The sequence below is a fragment of the Orbicella franksi genome, chromosome 5, assembly GCF_964199315.1.
Source record: "Orbicella franksi chromosome 5, jaOrbFran1.1, whole genome shotgun sequence".
In the NCBI taxonomy this organism is placed as follows: domain Eukaryota; kingdom Metazoa; phylum Cnidaria; class Anthozoa; order Scleractinia; family Merulinidae; genus Orbicella; species Orbicella franksi.
Window position 1 is genome coordinate 11,032,105 of NC_138149.1, and position 22,796 is coordinate 11,054,900.

Below are 22,796 nucleotides of genomic sequence, written 5' to 3' on the forward strand. Positions count from 1 at the left end.
CAGGATGTTCTGTTGCAAGCACTTTGTTTACCACACGACCAGCCTCTAACAGAGGACATCATAACAAGCGGCCTTCTAAGTCTACCAAAACGGAACATCTCGTACAACCGAAAAACGAAAGTTGTCTCCTCAGTACAAAGCTTGTAAGGCACTAAGGACTTTACAACCTTTACAACTCTCGATGCTCCAAGCAATTTGTTGACTCTGAAACTTTTCCCCAGTACCAATCAGTTATTTGTTGATTTTTTTTATTGCATGTTCGAACGTTCTTCTATAACTGAATTACAAAAACTGTTGCTTGCAATGCTCACTGAAGATATTTCTTAACTCCTGACTTTCATGTTACATGTTCGGTTTCGTTTGTAGTTTTCTACCCTACAGTGTAATTTACCATTCTGATCGATTTTGAAGTTGTAAATTACATTTAGGATAACGTATATTCGTTGCTTTTAGAATTTCCTGTCACGCAGAACTGCAACCAGTACTAACTAAAAGCTGCATATCTTGCATCGTGACATCAATGGAACATGTTTGGTTGCATTTGCTTGTTTCTACACTTGTTCGTGTTTCAATAGACTAGTAATCTTATGTTGAATGATATCTAATAATATCCAATCTAGTTTATGTATTCTTCGTTAAACATTGTTCAGCCATCTAAAGTGTTCGTTCCCTTATACAAGAGAATCCACTGCACCAAAAAACCGAACCGCTGAATAAACACCATATTTGCGCTCTATTTGTGTTCCTTGTCCGTTCAGCAAAGGCAGGGTCCAAACAAAATAAATTCTCCAGCCTGCCCTTCAAGCAAGCTGCACGTAGGATGTACTAGCCCGAAACTCATTCTTACTAACCCCCCCAAAAAATTATAACTAGCCTGATTAATTAATTAGTGTTGGCTCTTGTGCTCTAGCAATCCAAGAAACTGCTTCAACTATTCCCAGAAAAGATACTATCCTATGCCACTCCCTCACTAGATCATTCATATTTCAATACTTTCATCAACATCATTTCGAAGTAATATTTTTCCTTCAAGCAATGTATCATGAACCTATGCAATTCGTTGTGTCTTCTTCTTTTTCAAACCAGCTACGAATACAACCATGTTTCGTTTCTTGACACAGCTCACAGAAACGTATTACTCACAAATAACTCTCCTACAACGTAGACTATTTTTATGGGTGCCTTAATTATTTTTATATTGAACGTTGCAGTTTATTTTCGTCTTTAACCTTGTGACGTATTCACCACTCAAATTCGGCGACTACGTGTACCCAGGTTGGGGCCAGGCGATTGGTTGGCTGCTGATGGTATCCTCGTTAATTCTTATTCCTGCGGTGATGATATACAAGCTGTTCAAGACTACTGGAAGTATCAAAGAGGTGAACACCTACAGTAATTTACATGAGTAGTAGGCTTAACTTCGGCATAGTTAATAAAGGGAAATGGTTAGGAAGGTAAACATCAAAGAAATTAACAAACAAACAGGCTAAAATTTGTGTTAAAGGTCCATGACACTGCACATCTTTTGTTTTATGCTCATAGACTATGCATGAATAATCGCGATGCTTCGATTGGTTAGTTTTATGAGCACACATAACCACCTTTGGTATTTTGCCAGTTTTTGTGCAGGGTCAACGTCCAAAGTAGCCAAAAAAAAAAAATGTGTTAGTGCTCGACCAGTTGAAAGTCAGTCGATTAACAATGCCCCTTCCAGTTTGGATAAGGAAAAGAAAAGAAAACAACAAACAAATAAAATTGGAGAAGAAACGTTCTTCCCAATATATCAGCTTTGGGTAGCATTTCTAGCACGTTTGTATGTAGTCGTCTGTGTTGAATTTCGTGACTAATGAGTAATAATGAATAAATGAATTTAGCTTGTGAGACGCAGAAGAGGGGGAGATGGGGGAATGTTCCATGGATCTGTAAAGGAAGGGTACTTAAATTGGAGGAAGTGGGGTGAGGAGAAAGTGGCGGATGAAAATGAGGAGGAGGAGGAGGAGGAAGAGGAGGAGGGTCACACTAAGAGGCCGTTAATAAATACTGCCACTGATAAGGAAACGCAGCCATGTTCCAAAAAGAATCATTTGATGTATTTATTGGTTTTTCTGTTTGGTTTGACAGCGCCTGAACAAGTTACTTGTACCTGACATCGAGGAGAAAGACAGAGATATAAATGGGCTGGGCACTGATCCAAATACGGCAGGAACAAATGAAACAGCTGAATTAATTACAAGCTCGGCGTAAATCGAGGCGAATAAGAATTCCTGTGTTATTAATTTAATTTATCGGAATTTTACGTAAATTTTCATGCATTATTTTGTAGTTTGATAGTTGTTGGTAGAATATTATCGGAAATAGTTGTATGTAAGCTTTGTTAACCCTGGGTGGTACAATTGGTCAGGGTACTGCTGGTATGGTGAATTTAAACCCTTCTAAACACTTTTATTACTTCAAAATTCTGAAAGTAGATTTACGTTGTGATGCTGACTGATGATTCAACTGTTTTGTCAGGGTCGGTATATTTTGACATGCCAGTGAAGTTAAACCTCGGTTTTTTTTGACAGAATTCTTCAGTCCAGCTCTCTTTAGTGGCATTGGCGCATTGGTGCTTTTTTACATCCCGTTATCATTTTGGATAACTTTCCACAACCTTGCGTCACATTCTGATTTCCTGATGAAGTCGTGAAATCCAAGATGGCTGATCTAACATGGCGAATGCCATAACATAACGTCATATCACGTGACGTCATAACCAACAAAAGAGTGTCGCATCTTGTGCAGAAATCTCAAGGAAATCTCAAAATCTCAAATCTCTCTTCTAAAAGCAAAATAATTTGAATCCTTTTCAATAGAACGAGATCCATAAAGGTTTTTAATGAGCCCCCGCCCCTGTGCCACTGTCGGAGTATAAATTTGCTTGTAAGTCTGAGGGTTAATCATTGCTTGGTGCTCAAGATCAGAATAATTCTGACAATAGGCCATATTCGTATTCTCGGTATTGGACTGGAACTAGCTTGCAATGGAGGCTCATGTGGGGGAATTTCATTAGAAAGAGATTTGTGTCATTTACATCTGAAAAGCATTAGCCTAAGTTGCAAGCTAGTTCCAGTCTTATACCGAGAATACGAAAATGGTCCATTAGAAGTTTAGGATAGACTTGCGACATCGGCAAAATTTTTAATTAAAAGGAAAACTCAATATAGATTGCTGTCCGAGGTAAATACCGTATACAGTTAAAAAATGGTAAGGGCACGACACTGAAATGAAGGACTGCCCTATTTTAGAGTTCAATCTAACACATTTGGACAGTATATCGTAACATCTCCCTCCATACGCATGAATAAAGTATCAATTGACACACCTTGTTTTCCTTTTAACCACTTCGTTATGCCATACTCATTATCCTATCATACTTATTACAAGTCGATAACAAGAAAATGTGGGGTCATCAAGCTTTTTTTTTTTTAGTTATAAGCTCTTAAAGCTAAAACTAAGGGTGATTCTAGCAGGTTGTATTCTTGCAATGGTAACCTGTCATACAAACAGGATCCATCAAAGTATACAGTGATGGAAAGAAATGGAAACTATCCGCAAAGCCCAGAAGCTTCCTTACACCGAAATATTTGCTAGAGGTGCTGAGAGACGTCCTTTGCAATCATCAAAAAGTTTCTGCCTCGTCGTCTGCGGAAATGCGTACTTCCGATCCACTTTATTTGTCTCTATGCCAAATCCATAAACCATTTCCACTAATGTAAAGTCAATTTTAACATGTGAAGTACAGCACCTCCTGGAAAGCAACAGTCAGCTGCCTGGGGAGGACGGTATTTCTAACTCATTTTACAATTCGAAGAGTTTGAATTTTGAACATGCTGATCGCAACTGGAATCGACGGCAAACATTTTCACGTAAACAAATTACGACGTCTTTGCACACCTATTTCTTTTTCTTTGAGGTCCCTAAAATGAAAACGCTTTGGAATGATAGATGCTTCCAGAATTTGATCTTTATTGATTGACAGGATTTTTTTGGTCTTCACTTTTCCACAAGTGTCAGCATGTCAATCAGGGTTGTGATTTCTCGGTCAGTAATGTTAATGTAGTGGGACCAATGAGCTGTGACTCGAAGTAAACCCGATCAAAGGGAAACTTTTTTCGCGTATTGTGCGCGCCTATTTGTAGAAGTAATCAAATGATTTTTTTCTTGTGCAGTTTGAACAAGTAAGCACTAGTAAAATTCTTAAAGACTGCTAATTGCACGAGCCCTACGGCTTCATGCTTTTTTAAATTGTATTTTAATTGTGTTTATGTATTTCAAATTTCAAATTGCACTCGAAATAGTCTGATTACCTATACAAGTAGGCGCGCGGGGGACCAATCACATTCAAGAATTTTGTTACAGTACGATTAGGAGTATAATAGTCCTCTTTTGAGGGCTTTGCTACAAACCATAAGATTTCAGTTTAGAAGCACAGTGCTTTCAACTCAAGATAAAGGAGGCTATCCATATTCAAAAAGAACTACCTTGCCTCAATCAGCAATTACACCATGTAAATCTAAAATTATCCTTTTAATTTACACCTTTTCACGTTCTGTTGTTAACATTTGTCTTAATTAGCATTTTTGCCTACTTATTATTCAACTTGCTTTGTAATCATTCATTCAACTGAAGATGACAGAAGTTCTGTCGAAACATGTCTTTTAAACTTAAAAAATTGGTCGTTTTCCTTAAATTCTTCTGTAAGTTATACAAGTGCCTCTTTTAGACTGCCTAGTTTGCAATTGTGATATCCAAAATGAGGGCGTTGTTTTTAAGGTCTTTTAAGTGGCCCGAAACACATTAACGGAGACTTCAAGAACTCTCTTTAAAATATTCAATTCTGTTTATGGCAATGAGTGTTATCAGTGAAGAGTATTGTTTATCATTCTTTAAGACTTGATGCAATTAGACTTCTCTGCAATCTGGCTAAAGCGAATGAAACATCTTAAGCTAAATCGAGTGACTGTGTTGTCTGGCCAAATTACCAATCGTCGACTTGTTTGAGGCGCACGCCATTCACAGAATCAATTTATTCATCTCAGCGCTTAATTTCAGTGATGCGAATAATTAAATTAATGCATTCCGTGTCTCATAAATGACAAAGGCCCCATGGTGATAGCGTGTGCATTGTACTGTGGACGCAGTACAGCCGGGAGTAAAGAGAACCACTGTACACGATGGGGAGCGAGGTCAAGAAGCGCGAAACTTGGGGCAAGACAATCGACTTCGTTTTAGCCTTGATAGGGTTTTCTGTAGGACTGGGAAACATTTGGCGGTTTCCCTACCTTTGCTACAAAAATGGCGGAGGTAAGTGCATGTAAATAACGAGTTTTCAGCGCCCAGCCAAGTGATTTTTATAGCAGACTAAAACGTACTCGTTTGGTTCACTTGCTGATTGCTCAGGAAGCCGGTTATGGTTGGGAACAGACTGAATGAACGAATGAGTGCCAAAGACTTCACCTCATGTCGCTCGATATGGCTCGCTATTCGAACGAACTCGTATCAACGTTTATTTTTTTTGCACAACAACATACTTTTATCAACCGCTAAATCATGTACTTAACTCAGTTCTGATTTGTGAAAATTGATCTAACGTCATTTAAAAACTTGACGGTTTATGAAGACGTCCTCGAGTAGAACTGATCTGTACCAACATAATACAATCATTACTTCTTGTATTGTAGCGCTGAGCTCAAAACAACATCTCTTACTAAACAAATCCAAAAACAATCACGGCACTTTACCGATGTCATGCCTGCATTATAATTTACGTACGAATGCAATGGGGGTCGGTAACCTCATGCCAGAAATTCAGTGAAGCCGATCACATCACAAAGTCGATTAACAGTTGTAGTGGTCAATAGCTCCAAAGTTTTTATTCCGTAGTCTATGATCGAATATACAATATATGTGTAGTTTCCGTTCAGGGGCTTTATGAATAAACCCATCGAACAATGTGATTCGTGCGCTTGTTTGATTAACCAGTCAGATCAACATTCAATGGCCTGTGTATCTAGTCACTCTTGCTTTTACGTATGACATACATGGCCTCTCAAAAGCAGCAAGAGTGTAATCCCCGTCGGCTGAACCAACCAATTCAATATGATCTTCAAGTCAAAACCAAAATAAATAAAGAAATAAATAAAGAAATAAATAAATGCGTGAGTGTAGTTCGAGGCAGGTCTTAATGGTTGACTGCTCTTGTCTTGTTCAACGACAACATATTAGAACGGGTGCCAAACAAAGTTAGCATAACAATACAAAGAATAACTTTGAACGAATAAAAACAAGCCGAAGCCAGAAACGTTATGACTGAGGCAACGTGCAAGTTTATATTCTCTTCTTAGGTTGTTTATATCGACTATAAACTACAAACAAAAAAAAAGAATACAGGAGTGAGGCAAATGCATCGGTTTCCCTGTTACTCACTACAGCCTTAAACTAAACTAAAAGCTACGCTAAGGTAATGCAATCGAGTGAAACGCAAAACAAACTTATTTAATTCAAACATCGATATCGACATCGAACATTGTTTTAATTAAAACAATGAAGGAACATTTCAAAAACACGATAAATACGGTAGATGGTACGAAAGGCAAACAGTTTGAAGAAGACTAGTATAACGGATTCCGTAATAGATTTTTGAAAAACTGTCGGGATAAACAGTTTTCATGAAGCGCCGGCCAAACGATCGCAACATATCATCACAACATAGCGGAACATCGTTATCGCAGCATTTCAGCGCAACATATCACAACATTGTTGGGCGCAACATGTTGCGCGCGTTTGGCTACCCTGTTACGAAGTGTTGCGACATGTTTAGTATAGAAAATCGAACTAGTGCGCATGCCCGGGTGCAACATTGTTGCACGAGACTGGTCAAACGACTACAACATCATGCAACATCCACAGACGTTGCATGAAAATTTGACCAATTTCAAATTTGAGCCAACAACACCTAACATGTCGCAACACTTCGCAACGCGTCACAAAAGGGTGGCCAAACGCACGCAACATGGTGCGCCCAACAATGTGGCGATATGTTGCATTGAAATGTTGCGATCGTTTGGGCGGGGCTTCAGAGATAATCTCGTTTGTATATATCAGCGTTAATTATTACGCCTGGGAGAAAACTGTTTGTAATGAAGCTTTGGTTTTATCATTTAGATCCAGATAAAATACACTAAACTTAGAATAAAATAAAGTATTTATAATGTAAGCACAATTTTTTTATATCTCTTCAAGTTCTTTTATTCCATTTCTATTAACTAAAGATTTATCAGTCAATTTTATCCCTAATTGACTTCTCCAAAAGATTTAAATTTATTGTAATTCATGTTGTATGTTCACTGGGTCTGAGACGAATAGGTGTTTTATTAAAATTCTTACTGATGACTACCAAGAAACCAAAAAAACAAAAACAACAACAAAAACAAAAACATACAAAATAATGGTCAAGCGCTCGTTGCTCGTCTGTATGCTGATATTCACTGCTATTTCTTTGATCTCCATTCAACTTACGCATCATATTTTAGAAGTACACTGAAAACAACAATGACAATAACAACAACGAGAGTGAAAAAAAGGCATTCTTCTAGTAACATTTTTTGGATTGCTGGTGACTTTGTTCATTGCCTTCAGAATGGGTAGCTTCCTTTCCCAACATGATCGTATGAAGTATAATCTTAGCTTGCAATCACCGTATTAAAATAAAGTTTTTTTAATGGCATAGTATTGTATCCAAAAATGGCGCAAAAAATCCGCATTTAAATAGTTTTGTTGGCTACCATACTATACTGTTTATCAGTAATTAATCCCATATAATATAACTTCATTATTATAATGTATTATAATTCACTGACTTATATTATTTCCGTAAGTTATAATTAATCGAAGCATTACGCTGCTTGTGACGATTCCCCATGTAGGTTGTTTCCTCATCCCATATCTGATATGTTTGGTTGTTGCTGGAGCACCCATCCTTATCTTGGAGGTTTGTTTGGGACAGTTGGCCAGTCAAGGTGGAATTACGGCATGGCTTATATGTCCAATCTTTCAAGGTTTGATTGAGGAATTTAACACCTTCTAATCATAGGAAATAGGTCGTAAACGGTGATTCTGCGATATGCAAAGTGGTCTGAATAAATGATGCTCTCGCACCAGAAAAATAACAGGCAAGAGGCAAACCAATTTTCCGTCAGTCCTATTCCAGACGTGTGCTTCTTACGTGAAAAACATGTTAGTCGAATTCGACTAGAGCAGAAAAGGGTCAGAAAAGCATAGATCTTATAGGTTATAACGGCGCGAACTCCTAAACTATTTACTGAAGTTCTCAACTCCGAAGCTGGCTAGGAGTAAAAGGCCGATAAAAAGTTTTGAACTAGTTCAATCTCTCCGTTTTTCTAATCTTTGTTATTTCAATGCTGAAATAAAATTCGAAATTTGTTCTTATTTTATTCCATGGGCGAGGGAATAGCAAGTTATTGTTGGGAATGGAACCAAAGTTGACATTACTGGAAAAAACATGAGATGTTATTATTTTTGCAGGTATTGGTTGGGCCAGTGTAATAATCGTCCAGTTTTTGAACATCTACTACATTGTTATTTTGGGCTGGGCCTTGTTTTACATGTTTGCGTCCTTCTCGTCCGAGCTTCCTTGGTCGCGATGCGGCAATGAATGGAACACGCCAAACTGTGTTGACGTTTTCAGCGCCGCCGAAAAAGCCAACACCATGATCAACGCCACAGTGATGCCCAACATGTCAACAGTGCCCACTGCAATCTCGACCGCAGCAAAGGTGTCTGCGAGCGAAGAATATTGGGAGTAAGTTCATATCATTATCATCATCATTGACTTGCCGAGGCAATATCAACAAGAAGAATATACAAGTACATTAATCTAGATAGGGCGAGACCTCAAAAAATCCCTCAAGGCTAACGGAGCAGGCCACCTTAATTGTTAATATTGAGAATGAGAAGAAGAGAATGAGCATATTTTGTAGTGTATACTTTTGGTGGAAATGTAAAATGCTGGAGAAGGAGGGTAGAAATGGGTTGAAAAAACCTTCACCGTTGAATTTAAGAAACAATCACCAAACGTTATGAATTTTCCTAAAATTTTGTTGGAGTAATTCGGGAGAAACAATTCTTGTGATACAAAGTATTTGTCTTAGCACCTTTTACATATTTTGCGCAGTCAGTTACAGCAGTTTGTATGACTTCATACAAAGATTACAGGTCAAATACGGCGTCTTTCGGAATAAACAAGTCAATATCACGTCGTGCGTCGTTTTTTTTTTTGACAAACGAGTTAGCAAATGAATGAGTGAAAAGTTATATTTTTATTTTAGGCTTAGGGTCTTGAAGGTTAGTACTGCTTTGGAAGAACCAGGGGCAGTGAACTGGGAGGTTGCTTTGTGCCTTTTGTTGGCTTGGATCATTTGCTACTTATGCGTCTTCAAGGGAGTCAAGTCCACAGGAAAGGTGAGAAAGCTGTCTGCTTGCTTTCTCAAATGCTATGAGAAAGCGTTTAAGCTATAAAGCCTATTTTACCGTTCCGTGTGCTTGGTGATCCAGCCTTAGAGCAACATCGAGGCTACAGCTGACCTCGTTATGACGCAAATCTTTGTTTTTGTTTGTTTGTTTGTTTGTTTGTTTTTCTTTTCAATTTGTTGTATTGTGTGGGAGAAGTTTTCCAGTGTGGCGAAGAATAGACGTTGCTGCAGTTCGCAATTCAGAAGGTACAAAATGCAGGGAGCAGGGACATCTTCAAAATCCTGCTGCAAAAGGAACTTTAAGTCTCACGATAAGCCATACACTAGCCTCCGACACCGTTAGCACATGCTGAGCGAGAAGATATTGACTGGAATGATGACAATCGACTCGACTTATTAATTTGACAATGGATCGGCCATTCGGTGAGAAGTCCAATTAATGGCAACAGACTAAAAGGAACTGGAGATGAAATTCGGAAGCTACTGCAGAGAGAATCAAGATATGCTATTTGCCTTGGAGACCAGCAAGCTTTAGATATGTGAAATAAGTTTCGACCTGATGACAAGTGAATTCATTTAGCCACGTAGTTCTGGAACGTTCTTCCTTGAAGCAAACTCCTGGAATGGCGTAGATAAGCCAACGAAAGTGTCTGACTTCCGTGCCCCTTTGTAAAAAACCTGCGAGACCGTTGTGGCCTCTACAGTGATTGCTTGGATATTTTTATCTGATAGTTCATTAATGCAAATTATGTGCTTTTTGAATCACTTTAAGGTTACAGTATACCTTCGGGTCGGCAATTTTCTTCAAATTTGGATTTTTGGGTCAAAATAGAGGTCGAAGAATAATCTCTAATTTCTGAAAAAAATTTTTGAAAAAGGCTAAATATTGACGGAGAAATGGCGGTTTTACGTTTTCACCGGAAGTAAAAGTTTACCTCTTGATTGACAGCCCTATGGCGCGTATGCAATCAACCGAGACGATTTTCGCGGGAATTACCTATATGGATGTCACGAATTGACTACTCAGTTGATCAGCATTGTTGTTCTGACTACCCAGCATTTTTGATATTAGGCGTGTCTCTATTAAGTTATAAGTAAACATAGACCACGTTTAAACCATGGACCGGTTCGAAAAAGCGAAAACAGCGAAGAACGAATGAAAATACATCAATGAGTGAAGAAGCGAAAGTTCGCCACGCGGATGAAGCTATAGTTATCGTATAAGGCGGGCAAATATTCGTGGTGAGAGAAAAGAAAGGTTCTGTAAAAATTTCGGAACTTGACAGCAATAACAGGGATGCTGACAGAGACTCTTCTGATGAGTCCGATATCGACGAATCGTCGGACTCATTGAGACCATTTGAAATATTATCCATGCACAGTTGCTCACACACAGTAGCTCTCCGCGCTGTCTTTTGTTTGTATCCTTCGCTCAGCCACTCTAGCGTTCGTATCCTTTTTAGTCTTCCCCATTTTGCCAGGCCAGCTTCAAGAAATACCGAGCTACAGAAAAATTATCTCTCTGCCTTCGGTTCCTTGAGCGCATTGCGAAACACAAGAGTTTTTTAGAGATTCGCGCGTAAATTTCACCAGGAGGTTAACGGTAGTAAACTTTCCCTGCACTGATTGGCTTAGTTACCTGAGAACCCGGTTGAAGGCGTTTGTGGGCGGAGTTTGTTCGCAAAGCAGAAAATTTTTCTTAGCGCTGTTTTCTCGAATAAATTTTTTCACTTGAAGCAGACACTTTAAAGAGTTATAACTCAAAGGAAATTTGTTCAATTGCTCTTAAATTTGGACAGTGGCTAGTTTAACATATAAACTACAAAAGCGTGTCTGGGAATTTTTAATTTCGAAATACTTTTTCTTCGAGAGCGATTTTTGTACGATCACTCCACATTCTTTTAATCCTATTTCGAAAATGTTCTGTAACTTTTTACTGCAATCGAATATGCCAAAACGCAGACACGTTTTTTAAGCGCTTCGGGCCCTGAAACCGAGGAAAAAATTAAATTGGCGAAAAACGAAATTCGCTTTGACTTGTAGCTTTCGAAAGGTGATTCGGGCGCTCGCATTTAGTGGTCGTGAAAAATTCGACAATTCATTTTCTTTCAAAATTGTTGGTATAGTTTGATAGCCAGCTCCATAAGCTTTAATTTGATATAGGGGTTTAGTTATCTACAGCTTAAACTGCACGCGCTACATCGCTTGCGCGCGAGACACCCCTGAAGGTATACTGTAACCTTAAATTAGATCACTAAAGTAAATTAGTCCTGAAAAACCTTAAGAGGAGAGACTAATGCTTTGCGTTATATTGTGTCGTAAATTGAAAGGCTTGGACTATCGACCTTGGAGATACCACATTCGCTAGCCTAATAGTAAGGGTGGAAGCTACAATGTCTCCTGGTCACAGTTGGGGCAGTTAACTTTAACACTGTCCTTGAAGAAGTCCACGAGTCCTGGAGGACATTTCCAACAAAAAGCTGATTCGGCTGAACCTGTCTCGGATCGCCGACATGGGGATGCTGGTGGACATTACAGGCAAAGCTATAGCTACAAGTTTCACTCAAGACAGACGACTAACTCTTCTCACTTGAATACATTTTTGAAACTGGATTTTCTTGAACCGACCCTCAAAACAGAAGAAGCCTTTTCAGCTATGGGGATCGATTCTAAGTAAAATGTGACAATTTCAAGAGCTCAGTGAATAGCCGCTGCGCTGTTGAAAACCCCCGAGATCCACGAAGACCTCCACCGGGTCAACAAGCAATCTTTACTGGACAGAAACGCTAACAAAACGTAAAGGCTTTGTTGTATTCCGTCAGCGAGACACTGCAGAAAAAGAAAAAAGGACGCTTTGCATTTGGAAGAAACAGTTCGTAGACACAAGAGGAAAGACCTTTGTACAAGGAATCTGAGAAGTATTTGAAGCCACCAAATGTAGAGGAAAGAGTTTAGAAGACGCCATGCATGTTCGATTAGGTTGAAAATTGACATTTTGTACATGATTGTTGCCGCGATTCCGAAGACTTGTGGCCACTCTCTGTGAAAACTGAAGGGATGGTTTTTCAAGTAGTAGTGGAGACTAGAAGGATCATCCGCATCGGTGCATTTTTTTTAAGGTAACTCGTAGACTAAAAGAAAATCAGATGTTGTCAACGAGTTGTGTTTGGAGACGAGATCGTGCCAGCATCCTGCCGTTTAATGTTGTAACTTACCCTGGTGCTATGAATACTTCAACTGGCGCAATGTGCACGGATGATATCAATGGTTCTGTACATGCCATGGAGAATATCATTACTCTATCGCTATGCTAACGGTGCGAGAGGTCATCCCTGAAGAGAATTGCTGAAGATTACTGAGATAGTGGAGAGTTGACCAGTATTTTAAAGAAGTGCTCTCGATCCTTTCACTGGCGTGGTACCACCGGGTGAAAATCTCACCAAACGCAACACAGTACATCATAGGATTCAGAGTGCAATATGTGGCAATGCAGACGCTGGAAAGTCGACAGACAGATTATGGCTCCTTACCCCAAGCTCTGATTAGAGACACCCATGGGCCACCTGGTTTGGTATGGAGTTAATTATAATGAATGTGGAAAAAACTCAAATAAACGCATCTGTGTATCTTTACCTCTTGCAGTCAAATGACCAATCCACGTGAAGCTCGAGTGCATCTAGGAACGCTTCACTGGAACTTAGAGGCACCCACGTGAGCTGACAGGCGATCAAATAAAAGTACATGGAGCACACTATGACCACCCAAGGGGAAAGAAGACGGATTAATTTACTTAAGACAAGACATTCTGGTGGTTTTTAACAGTGCAAAGAATACATGAAAGCTACCTTTGGAACGCCAAGCTGTCCCAAGAACATTACAGGTGCTGAGGCCACTGTTCAGTATATGTAGGGTGCCCACCAATCAAACTTCAAATCCAAGAGAAGAAACCAAAGGCAACCACACCCTATACAGAGAGACTGGGGGACCGCAAGCTGCCGAAACCGTGAATGAGATTTAAACTACCTGTAATCCGGTAGACTGTCAGCTAAGAATCCAATACGTTATAAGTAGTCTCTGGGAAGGATGGCTAAGAGATTTTCTATCTTCCCAGGACAAGGGCCTAACGGGAAGAGCATAATCGAGACCTAGGTGTAAGTGATGTCGTGATTTGCCCGAAACCTTTTCCAGTACGCGTAAAATGGATCTTTCACAGCGGGGTTGGGTGAAAGAAGTTCGTCCAGAATATGTGTGCTTAGGTACGTTGTACGCAGAAGTAAGACTACTCGGTGCTCTTGAGTCGTCCTTATATGTTGAAGGGTTCATCGAGCTCAGCAGCAGGGGCACCCAACACAGAAAGGGACACAACAGAACACAAGGGACCCTCGCAAGAAGGGGGAAATTAAAACAGGCAAATAAAAGTAGGATATAGACCGGTGAATGGGCACTTCATAATTCGTCCCACGCCGGAGGAACAATATGTATATACCTAAGCCTCGGATGTACACGAGGGTGGGCTGGTTTTTTACTTGGAAAAAGGCTAAGCAATGCATTTTGTAACCTTACAAGGGCTGTTATATTAACTTCCGAGTACATGTCGACACCAGTGCTTTTAACCTACAGCTATTGATTTTACCATGAATGCAACCTTGTCTTGGCATTTTTGACAGGCTTAGCGAAACAGGGATAATTCATTGTTTTAATTACAAAGTTTTCAATTTTTTTCCCTCTGTAACTTCACCGTATTCGTGTATTGTAACTTCTCTGCTATGTTTCCATATGGATTTAGCTAATTTTTGACGTCACCAGAAAATACTAAACTCCACAGTGGCAGATCCAAGATAGACAATTTTGTTGTAGTCAGCAGTTAACTGTATTATCTATAGGGAACGTTTACAGTTTCAAGAGGGAAGAAGGGAGGGAGAGGGTGAAGGCCAGACTCCCCAATCATATGATCAATGTATTGAGACTTAACATTATCTTTGTACGTCCGAGCGTTAAAATTAAAGTATCGTTTTTATTACGGTGATTATTGCAATGTTGTAAGGGACAAGCAATTGCCCGGTAGAATTGTAAGTAAAGCTGAAATTGTCAATTTTGCTTTACTGCCTTTTTGATCCAGATGGTTGTTATTCAACCTCTACTGACAGTACCGCTGTTTTGTTTCCTAGGTTGTATACTTTACTGCAACGTTTCCATATATACTATTGACTATTTTGCTGGTTCGCGCCGTCACTTTACCTGGCGCCGGGGAAGGAATCAAGTTTTATCTCACCCCTAATGTGACACGACTACGAGATGGCCAGGTAAGCCCTCATTAACTTGAAACTTTAATTTCTACCCAATGTGCTCCTACAGGTTTTGAAGTGCCAAGTAATCTACTTCAAATCAAACGCAACCATCCAGTATTGCCGTTAGACTCTCAGAAAATCATAATAAGTCCAGCTACAGTCCAGGCCCGGGTTGTTCAAAGCTCGATTAAGCTAACCCAGGGTTAACGAGAATTTTGATTTGAGTTTTGTAACTTTTCGATGACGTTTTCTGTTTATACTGTTTTCCTTCAGTTTTGAGTTTGACTAAGCTCAAACTACACAAAACGTAAGCAGTAAAAAACACTTTTACGCAAGAAAAATTAATACTTCGGTTAACTTTTAATCCTAGGTTAGCATTAACCGGCTTTCGAACAACCCGGCCGTGATGTGAATTTAAGAGGCGTTTTAATTTCTTAACAAACAGGTATGGCTTGACGCCGCAACGCAAGTGTTTTTCTCGTATTCCATTGGTCTTGGAACGCTGATTGCACTTGGAAGCTACAACAGATTTCATCACAACTGCTACAGGTGAGAAACCGCAGAGAACCAGTGTTAGGGTAGAGGCTGCGTAAAGTGTACATCTTTGCCACCTTTGAAACTCTTGTAATAGACGACATAAGAAAATGTTAGCTTAATTGTCAACAGTCTAGTAACGGAGTGTTCTAAGGAAGACAAGTTTATTTTCAAACACGTATATGCTTTCCTCTTCACCTCCCCCTAAAATTCCATATCATACAATTTCGCTTTCTCTTTTCTCAGCGGGTGCTACAGAATAAGTTGGAGACAAACATATAGTCAAGTAAATGCTTACATGATGTACACAGTCATTGCCCTGTTTTATCCCTCCTTCTCTTCCACCGGATCATGTAACTATAGCAACTCGTGCTTCTGCTTGCGTTTCAGGGATAGCATAATATTCGCTTGTGTAAACAGTGGGACAAGTTTCTATGGCGGGTTTGTCATTTTCTCGGTGCTAGGCTTCATGGCACAGAAGCAAGGAGTAGAGGTGGGAGATGTAGCTAAAGGAGGTAAGAAAAAAGGGCTGTAAGGGTCAAAGTTCATGCCATCTTCATTATCAACGACAACAACAACAACAACAATAATAATAACAACAGTGACAATAACAAAAACATCGACAACAAACACCACGACTGTGTTATTTACAGCGTTTTCAGGGAATATTATTACAGCAGAGCGCCCCCTAAAGGCAAAATCGGAGAGCTCCTGGTTCCCCTTGCATTAGTGACTGTGTTCATGTGTTAAAAGACAATTTTCCATGACAATAGCTGGAAATATAGGATGAGAAAAATAATCACATACAAGTTGTCCCGTGCCGATTAAAAAGTAGAACATGCAGAATAGATTATCGATAAAATAACTAACAAGTAAATTAATTCCAATTTAAATATGTAGCTTGCGTTATTCCACTCACTTTGTTTCCTCAACACAACCAACCTTCAATGTACGTTCACACAGGTCCAGGGCTTGCCTTCGTGGCTTACCCAGAAGCAGTAGCTCAGATGCCCGTAGCTCCACTATGGTCTGTTCTGTTTTTCTTCATGGTCTTCTTATTGGGACTTGACAGTGAGGTACAAAAACAATGCCATTCCTGAAGTACCTTTAACCTGTATCTCAAAGCGAGTCTTCGTGCCTTTGATAGTACCATGAAAACGAGATTTCATTCACATGCTAATTAATCTCATTTTCAAATGAATGATTGTGCGCCAGGCCTCGCTTTGATAGAGAGGCTTAAGACCACTAAGAAATGAGCTATTCCCGGAAGGGTACTTGTAGGCTCCGTCTACCCGTATCCGGATATTTTTAAATCCGCAACTTTTTCTTTCCGGATTCAGAAATTTTCCCGTCCACACGTAGCAAAAATATCCGGATTCGCTACCGAATTCGCCGGATGCGTGTGGACGGAAGCCGTATCCGGAAAGAAAAAGTTGCGGATTCAAATATCCGGATACGTGTGGACGGGGCCTTAGATGGAGGGTGTACTCTGATTTGCCGGCCCCTCCCCATGTCATTCCTGAGTTTTCTAACGCCATTAGATACTACACGATTAGGCTCCATGTTAAGTTCTATCCTTAGTATGAATGCGTTTTTATGAAACCTTACTACAAGAAAGATCAGTCAAACAAACAAACAAACAAACAAACAAACAAACAAACAAACAAAACAGAGCTAGGTGACTTAGGGGACCTTAGGGTGGGTTCCTTTGGGGTGATCTGGATCAGGATCAGTGATCCAAGATGTCTGGATCATGGTGCATCAAAGGAATCGATGAATCCGTGACCAGAGTGGATTCACTGGTTCCTTTAATGCACCATGATCCAGACAGATCTTGGATCACTGATCCTCATCCTGATCACCCCAAAGGAACGTACCCTTTAAAGTGTTGATTACGCTTTCATAATTGCCCTCGCGACAAAACGCTCGTTAATCTTAATAGTTACACAACAGTAGGCTAGCAATTTGTAGTTGCAGTATTGCTGGCACCCCCGTGTCGATTAATAAAAATATGATTTTCTAACCAGTTGCAGAAAGTTGTTAAAGGCGCAATTCATCTACCGGCAACACCACCGATGTTTGGCTATTTAAGTTTTCCAATAGCCCAGTTTCGATGTATAAAAATTCTAACTTGGCTCATGGGCTTAGTGGAATGAAACAAAATAAGTTAGTTATTCATAGCCTATTCTCGATGCCGTTACTTTTACTTTATTCCCATAAACCTCAGTGCCAAATTAGAATTTTAATATCTCAAAATTGGCCCATTACTTTGCAAAATAAAGTTTTGCTTACCATACTGGAACATGTTTGATCTCCGAATTTGATCGTAAATCCGTTGGGCAGCTTTTCAAACTTACTAATTAAAAAATCATGATTACAGTAAGTGAATCGTTTGTTACCAAGAGTAGCATTTAAATTTAAACATGATATTATCTTTATTCTTTCAAGTTTGTGGGCGTTGAAGGTTTCGTGACAGCCATTGTGGATCTGTTTCCCAATCATTTGAGGCGTGGTTATCGTAAAGAGATGTTTATTGGTTTCATGTGCATAATCTGGTTCCTTTTTGGATTGTCTATGGTCACCGAGGTAACTACCAATAACATGAAAATGATAACAATAAAGGAATATCTTTATCACAGCGTAAGAGAGGACTGCCTATACGTAAACATTTAAAAAGTTCTAAGTTCTCACCAACCCAGAGTAATATGATGTTCGTGTAAGAGCTGTCCACAGATAGTATTTCGGATCACGTCCACGAGCTTTTGCATGACACGGCTAAGAGGGATCTTAAAACATACCTAGGTTGACTCATAAAATATGCAATGCTCAATAAGGGACGGGTTAGTTCCAGGGTGGGGGTTCTCCCTTCTATGGGCTATATAGGTATGTGCGGTCCCAAAGAGTATGGTTTTTATGCCGTTTTGGTCATAAATAGGGTATCTATTTAAGCTGATTTTGGCCATTGTGGTCATAAATAGGGTATGGTTTTTGCGCTCTAGCCTTGATATGGGTGTGTTTTTAAGAAGAAGCCACTTTTTCATCATTATCGGAAAGAAAATCAACAAAAGCCCTTCACAAATTATGTTTACGGTAATTTAACATTGGTCTGAAATAGGGAACTAATTATAACGCAGGTCTGAAACAGGGTTTTGATTTAAGGGTCGGGTCATAAATAGGGTTTCGAATTTTTGGTCAGGTCATAAATACGGTAGGGAATATCACAGATTTTGGTCATAAATAGGGTAAGGGTTTTGGGGAGCGGGCCGCACACCCCCACCCAATTTTTCTAGGAGTACCCCAGGGAGTTAGTCAATTTGAGCCAAGAGTTAAGGTGGGTCACAACAGCAACTTTTCGATATGGCACGGTCATACCCTACTGCTTGATGACCAACTTTTTGTAAATCCGTGAGAGTAAATATTAATGATATTTGTTTGGTCATTGACAGTGGGTCCTATAAACACAAGGTTGCAGATCATCTAACCTTTAAGCAGATTCACTTGTATTTTTATTGATTTCTGACACGAAGGCTGAGTTTTGCCAACGCAAGTCAAATTTAATTGGAACTCATTTGAAGTTTTTTTGTTTCTTATCACAGCACGATCTTCCGTTAACAAATTCAGAGATTCCGTTATGTCTGCTAAAAACTGACTATCACTTGTCAGACTTATAACAGTTTCGATTAATTTTTTGGAATATTTCCTTTGTTCAGGGTGGCATGTTCGTCTTTCAACTATTTGACACCTATTCGGCCAGCGGTTCTGCCCTGCTATGGGTATCACTCTTCCAAAGTATTGCCATTGGGTGGATATATGGTAAGAATTTAATAGACATAAAAATAGGTTCTTAAAAGAGTTACATCACGGTTTTCATATTTTGAAACGTTTAGCCTAACTTTTTCAAGTTTATGGTTTGTAATCCGTGTTAATCTTCTCCATCCTTAACCATCACTTTTCCTTTTGTGTTTTATTATCTCTTTGATGTTTTTCAATCCTAGTAAAATACTATTTTCAGGTTTCCTTCAACGTAAAGGTAATTTTGTACGTGGCCAGAATAACTCAAAATACTGTGATTGGTCTCCTTTAAATGAACTCTCGTCTGTTATAAATGAAGTTATGTTTGCAGTCATGCGCAAACCATTTTCGTTTGCACGCAACAGCCATTTTGAATTTTGGCTTTTATCTCTTAGGACGCCATCTTGGAATGTATGATTAGGAACGCTGCGAGAATACAAAACTCTTAATGGCCGCCTTTTTTTTTCTAATTTTGAAACACTTTTAGCACGCCTTTCGACCTTTTAAAGTCTACAATACGTCATTCTATCGACGCAAGTAACAACCTGCCTTAGCATGATGTATTGTTTTAATATGTAGGCGGAGAACGTTTCTATGACGATATGGAAAATATGCTTGGGTTTCGTATCAATCCCTGGATCAGGTGGTGTTGGAAGTTTCTCACGCCTTTATTCTGCTTGGTAGGTTGATTTTTAAAATGCAGTTATACAGCTTCGTAATAGTTTCTTTACAAATCATCATCACTGACAGTTTAATCCATGCACAGAAGTTTCTCGAGCAACTTTGGCCTGGCTTCAATCACGCCAAATCTTGAACTATTCAGCCGCAAAACAAAGCCAATCGACTTTAAGTGCTCGCATCTCTAGGCTTCTAACGCCTTTGTTGGGTGTTTTTTTTTGCGTTTGTGATTGGCCTGTGGAGATTATCTTGACGTATTTTGTTTCGATTTCTGAGAGTCCCCCCCGTCACAAATGTTACTTATAATTTGCATCCGTTAGAAAATTAAGTTGTTCCCTGTTCATGCAACACATGTGGGTCATTGTCCGGACTTCAGTGTTCGGTCAAAATGGCTGGATAGTGGCCCAGAAATGTTTTGCGCGTTCACGGACCCGGCGGACGCAGTCGAGGTTAATAACCAGCCCCACTCCCTCCCCCCAACCCATAAAGGGGAAAAAATAGAGGATCTATTATTAGACGTGATACAGGACACCGTGGCAATCCCAAACGGGAAAGGCAGCTCACTTTACAGCACCATCTTACCCGCTCGGGAGTACAGTACAGGCTAGGATTTAGTTCATCTTACCCACCTGCAGAACTAGCCAAATATTCACATCTCTTACTCCCTTGGAAATATTACTATGCCCCTTTGTTCTCAAAGATCGCTGGGAGGTCCTCTTTCTGAAGTGTGACTTAGTTGATAGCATACTTTTTCTACCTCAATAGGGCGTCTTCATTTTCAGTCTGGTGACTTATTCACCTCTGAAATACGATGGCTATGAGTACCCAGGCTGGGGTCAGGCTATCGGATGGATCATGGCTCTGTCCTCAATCGCCTGCATTCCAGCTGTGATGATTTACAAGTTTGCCACCACGCCGGGATCGTTTCAAGAGGTAACGTAGATGAAGTATTTCGTTATAGTACAGCAACGACAAATTACCAAACCTTTCTCAAAATAACCATCTCCGAAAAAAGCGATAAAATTCGGGATTTTTAGTTAATATTAAAAATTGCAACTTCTGGTATGAAATTAGGAGCACTCAAAGACAGTAACTTAGCTATGCCAGTATGTCTTAGGGAATGAACCTATGGGATCTCAATCTAGCTGCCCACAGAGCCATTTTATAGGAACAGAAAGACTATATAGCTGTCTTTGACTGCTAAGAACTCAGACACACTCTTTGAAATTTTGCTAGAAATAAAACAAAATAAATTCGCACAAAATAAATGACTTTTTGTACCTTATGTGATTTCACATGCGCCACGATTTTATTAAGTTGGATCGGTACATATCTGGTTCATATTTAACCTAACCGTACAAAAGATATCCCCCAAAAAACCGACCATCCGAAAAATTCGATAAGAAAAGTTTACTAATTCCTTGTAGGCAATCCGACCGGAAGCTGTATTCCCAGACTAGCTCAATCTGAAAAAGAAGAAATCATGTAACGTCAGCTGACGTTATGAAAAGCAAAAACATATTATGCTGCTTTGTAGAGCAAACCGAGGGCTATCTATCCAACGTCTTTCAAAAATTACGCCAGGGGTTCCAAACACGCCTCCCTCCCCTTGTACCACTCTATGGGTATGAGTTTTTGTCCACGTTTGAGACTTAAAACAACAACGGCAACAGATATAACAATGTCCACAATGATCTGAGCTCATTCTGTTGCCGAGCAAGTCCTGTTCATGGTTAACACAAGACGCGAGCAGATATATATAATTAGCCTCATCGTTCGGTTTTAGTGGTACCCTGCTCGAACCTGACACGAAGAAAAAAATTATTTCATCATTAATTAGTTGCATTGCATTCCAACAGCGTTGGGCCTTCCTGACCACACCCAGACTGAAGAACCAGTCGGATGAAGCCCAGCAAGAGCACTACTTGGATTCTTACAAGCCTACTGAAAAGAGCTTCCTGTGATCATAAATCATTTCGAATGCCAGCTATCATAGGCTGAAGTGTCTTTTTTTCATTATAAGAATTACTATAACGCATGACATACTTGGTATAATTATATTCCATGTGTCAAACACTACTCAATGTTTTGTAAATCGTGTGCGATGTATTTAACAACACAATTCTTGATGCAAACGTAATTGTACGTTATAGTCACAACTGCCGTTCTGGTATATTGTTCTTTCAGAATTATGAAATAAACATGTAACCCTTTTTCGCCTCTGAATTGATGAATTAACCTTCACCTCTGACATGGCGTTTTACTGACAAGATGTGCGGTCCTAAGAGGAATACCTCTGTCACTTGAATGTCCACGCTGGTCAAGGGACGTCTGCGAGATATATATTCGCTGTCACACACAAATAGAAAACCTGTTCATGTTTACACTTTGCCTGAAAACCACTGACATTTCGATGAGTTTTGGTTCAAACTAAATTAAGTTCGGCGAATTAAATTCGACGTCTGAGTCAACAGGCGTACTTTTGATTATTTGGGTCGGTCCAAATTCGAATTAAGTTCGGCTCATCAAAAGTTCGGGGTTTGACCTGGGTCTTACAGGTCAGTCTCCGTTCGTGGACCCAATGTCGGATTGAAGAGCGGAGAGAAGAGCGCTTTCCGCGTACGCCTATTTGTCACATATTAGGCGTGGTCACGTGCGTACCCAATTACAAGTATCCAAGTACATCTTTTGAACTTGGTTATTTGTGATTGGACATCTACGCCGTTCGCGCGACAATTATGTGAGTTTAAAGGCTTCCTCTTGTTTCCCAACTGTTTGAAAAGCCCTGGCCAAAAAGACTTGCAAGTAGTCGCACCAGCGTAGAGACTTGCGTTGGGTGACCAAACGAACTCGCAAGTTTCCTCGCAAGTACAAGCTAGTCGCAAAAAACCCATTTCGAAGCTTCAGGTATAGTCTCGCACGGCCAAAATATAACCATCACTCAGATATATCCCGTATTTTATTGGCTAATAAG

The 22,796-nt window shown here is 39.8% G+C and overlaps 3 protein-coding genes across 3 annotated transcripts in view; 2 read left to right on the plus strand and 1 right to left on the minus strand.

Moving 5' to 3' along the window:
* LOC145488739 (sodium- and chloride-dependent taurine transporter-like) overlaps positions 1 to 3,351 on the plus strand; it is a 40,030-nt gene extending 36,679 nt beyond the window's left edge. The window contains exon 13 of the mRNA XM_081467663.1: positions 1,212 to 3,351. Coding sequence (XP_081323789.1) covers positions 1,212 to 1,409 — 198 coding nt within the window. The 3' untranslated portion in view covers positions 1,410 to 3,351. The remainder of the gene's footprint in view (positions 1 to 1,211) is intronic.
* Positions 3,352 to 5,080: 1,729 nt separating this feature from the next.
* LOC145488721 (sodium- and chloride-dependent taurine transporter-like) lies at positions 5,081 to 22,035 on the plus strand. Its single transcript, XM_081467643.1, has 13 exons — positions 5,081 to 5,343; positions 7,965 to 8,096; positions 8,584 to 8,860; positions 9,387 to 9,519; positions 14,699 to 14,833; positions 15,264 to 15,367; positions 15,743 to 15,867; positions 16,316 to 16,428; positions 17,801 to 17,938; positions 19,063 to 19,165; positions 19,724 to 19,824; positions 20,588 to 20,755; positions 21,682 to 22,035. Exons 1-13 carry the CDS (start codon positions 5,214 to 5,216, stop codon positions 21,784 to 21,786), a joined length of 1,764 nt encoding a protein of 587 aa, XP_081323769.1. The 5' UTR covers positions 5,081 to 5,213; the 3' UTR covers positions 21,787 to 22,035.
* Positions 22,036 to 22,113: 78 nt separating this feature from the next.
* LOC145488726 (cation-dependent mannose-6-phosphate receptor-like) overlaps positions 22,114 to 22,796 on the minus strand; it is a 14,649-nt gene continuing 13,966 nt past the window's right edge. The window contains exon 7 of the mRNA XM_081467650.1: positions 22,114 to 22,796. This exon is cut by the window's right edge and continues 1,549 nt beyond it. The gene's annotated coding sequence lies outside the window, so the exon portion shown is untranslated.

Coding starts and splice junctions, on each gene's coding strand:
- LOC145488721 (XM_081467643.1), top strand. CDS start 5,214: ATGGGGAGCGAGGTCAAGAAGCGCGAAACTTGGGGCAAGACAATCGAC. Junction 16,429..17,800: donor TATTGGGACTTGACAGTGAG/GTACAAAAACAA, acceptor TATTCTTTCAAG/TTTGTGGGCGTTGAAGGTTT. Junction 20,756..21,681: donor CGCCGGGATCGTTTCAAGAG/GTAACGTAGATG, acceptor GCATTCCAACAG/CGTTGGGCCTTCCTGACCAC.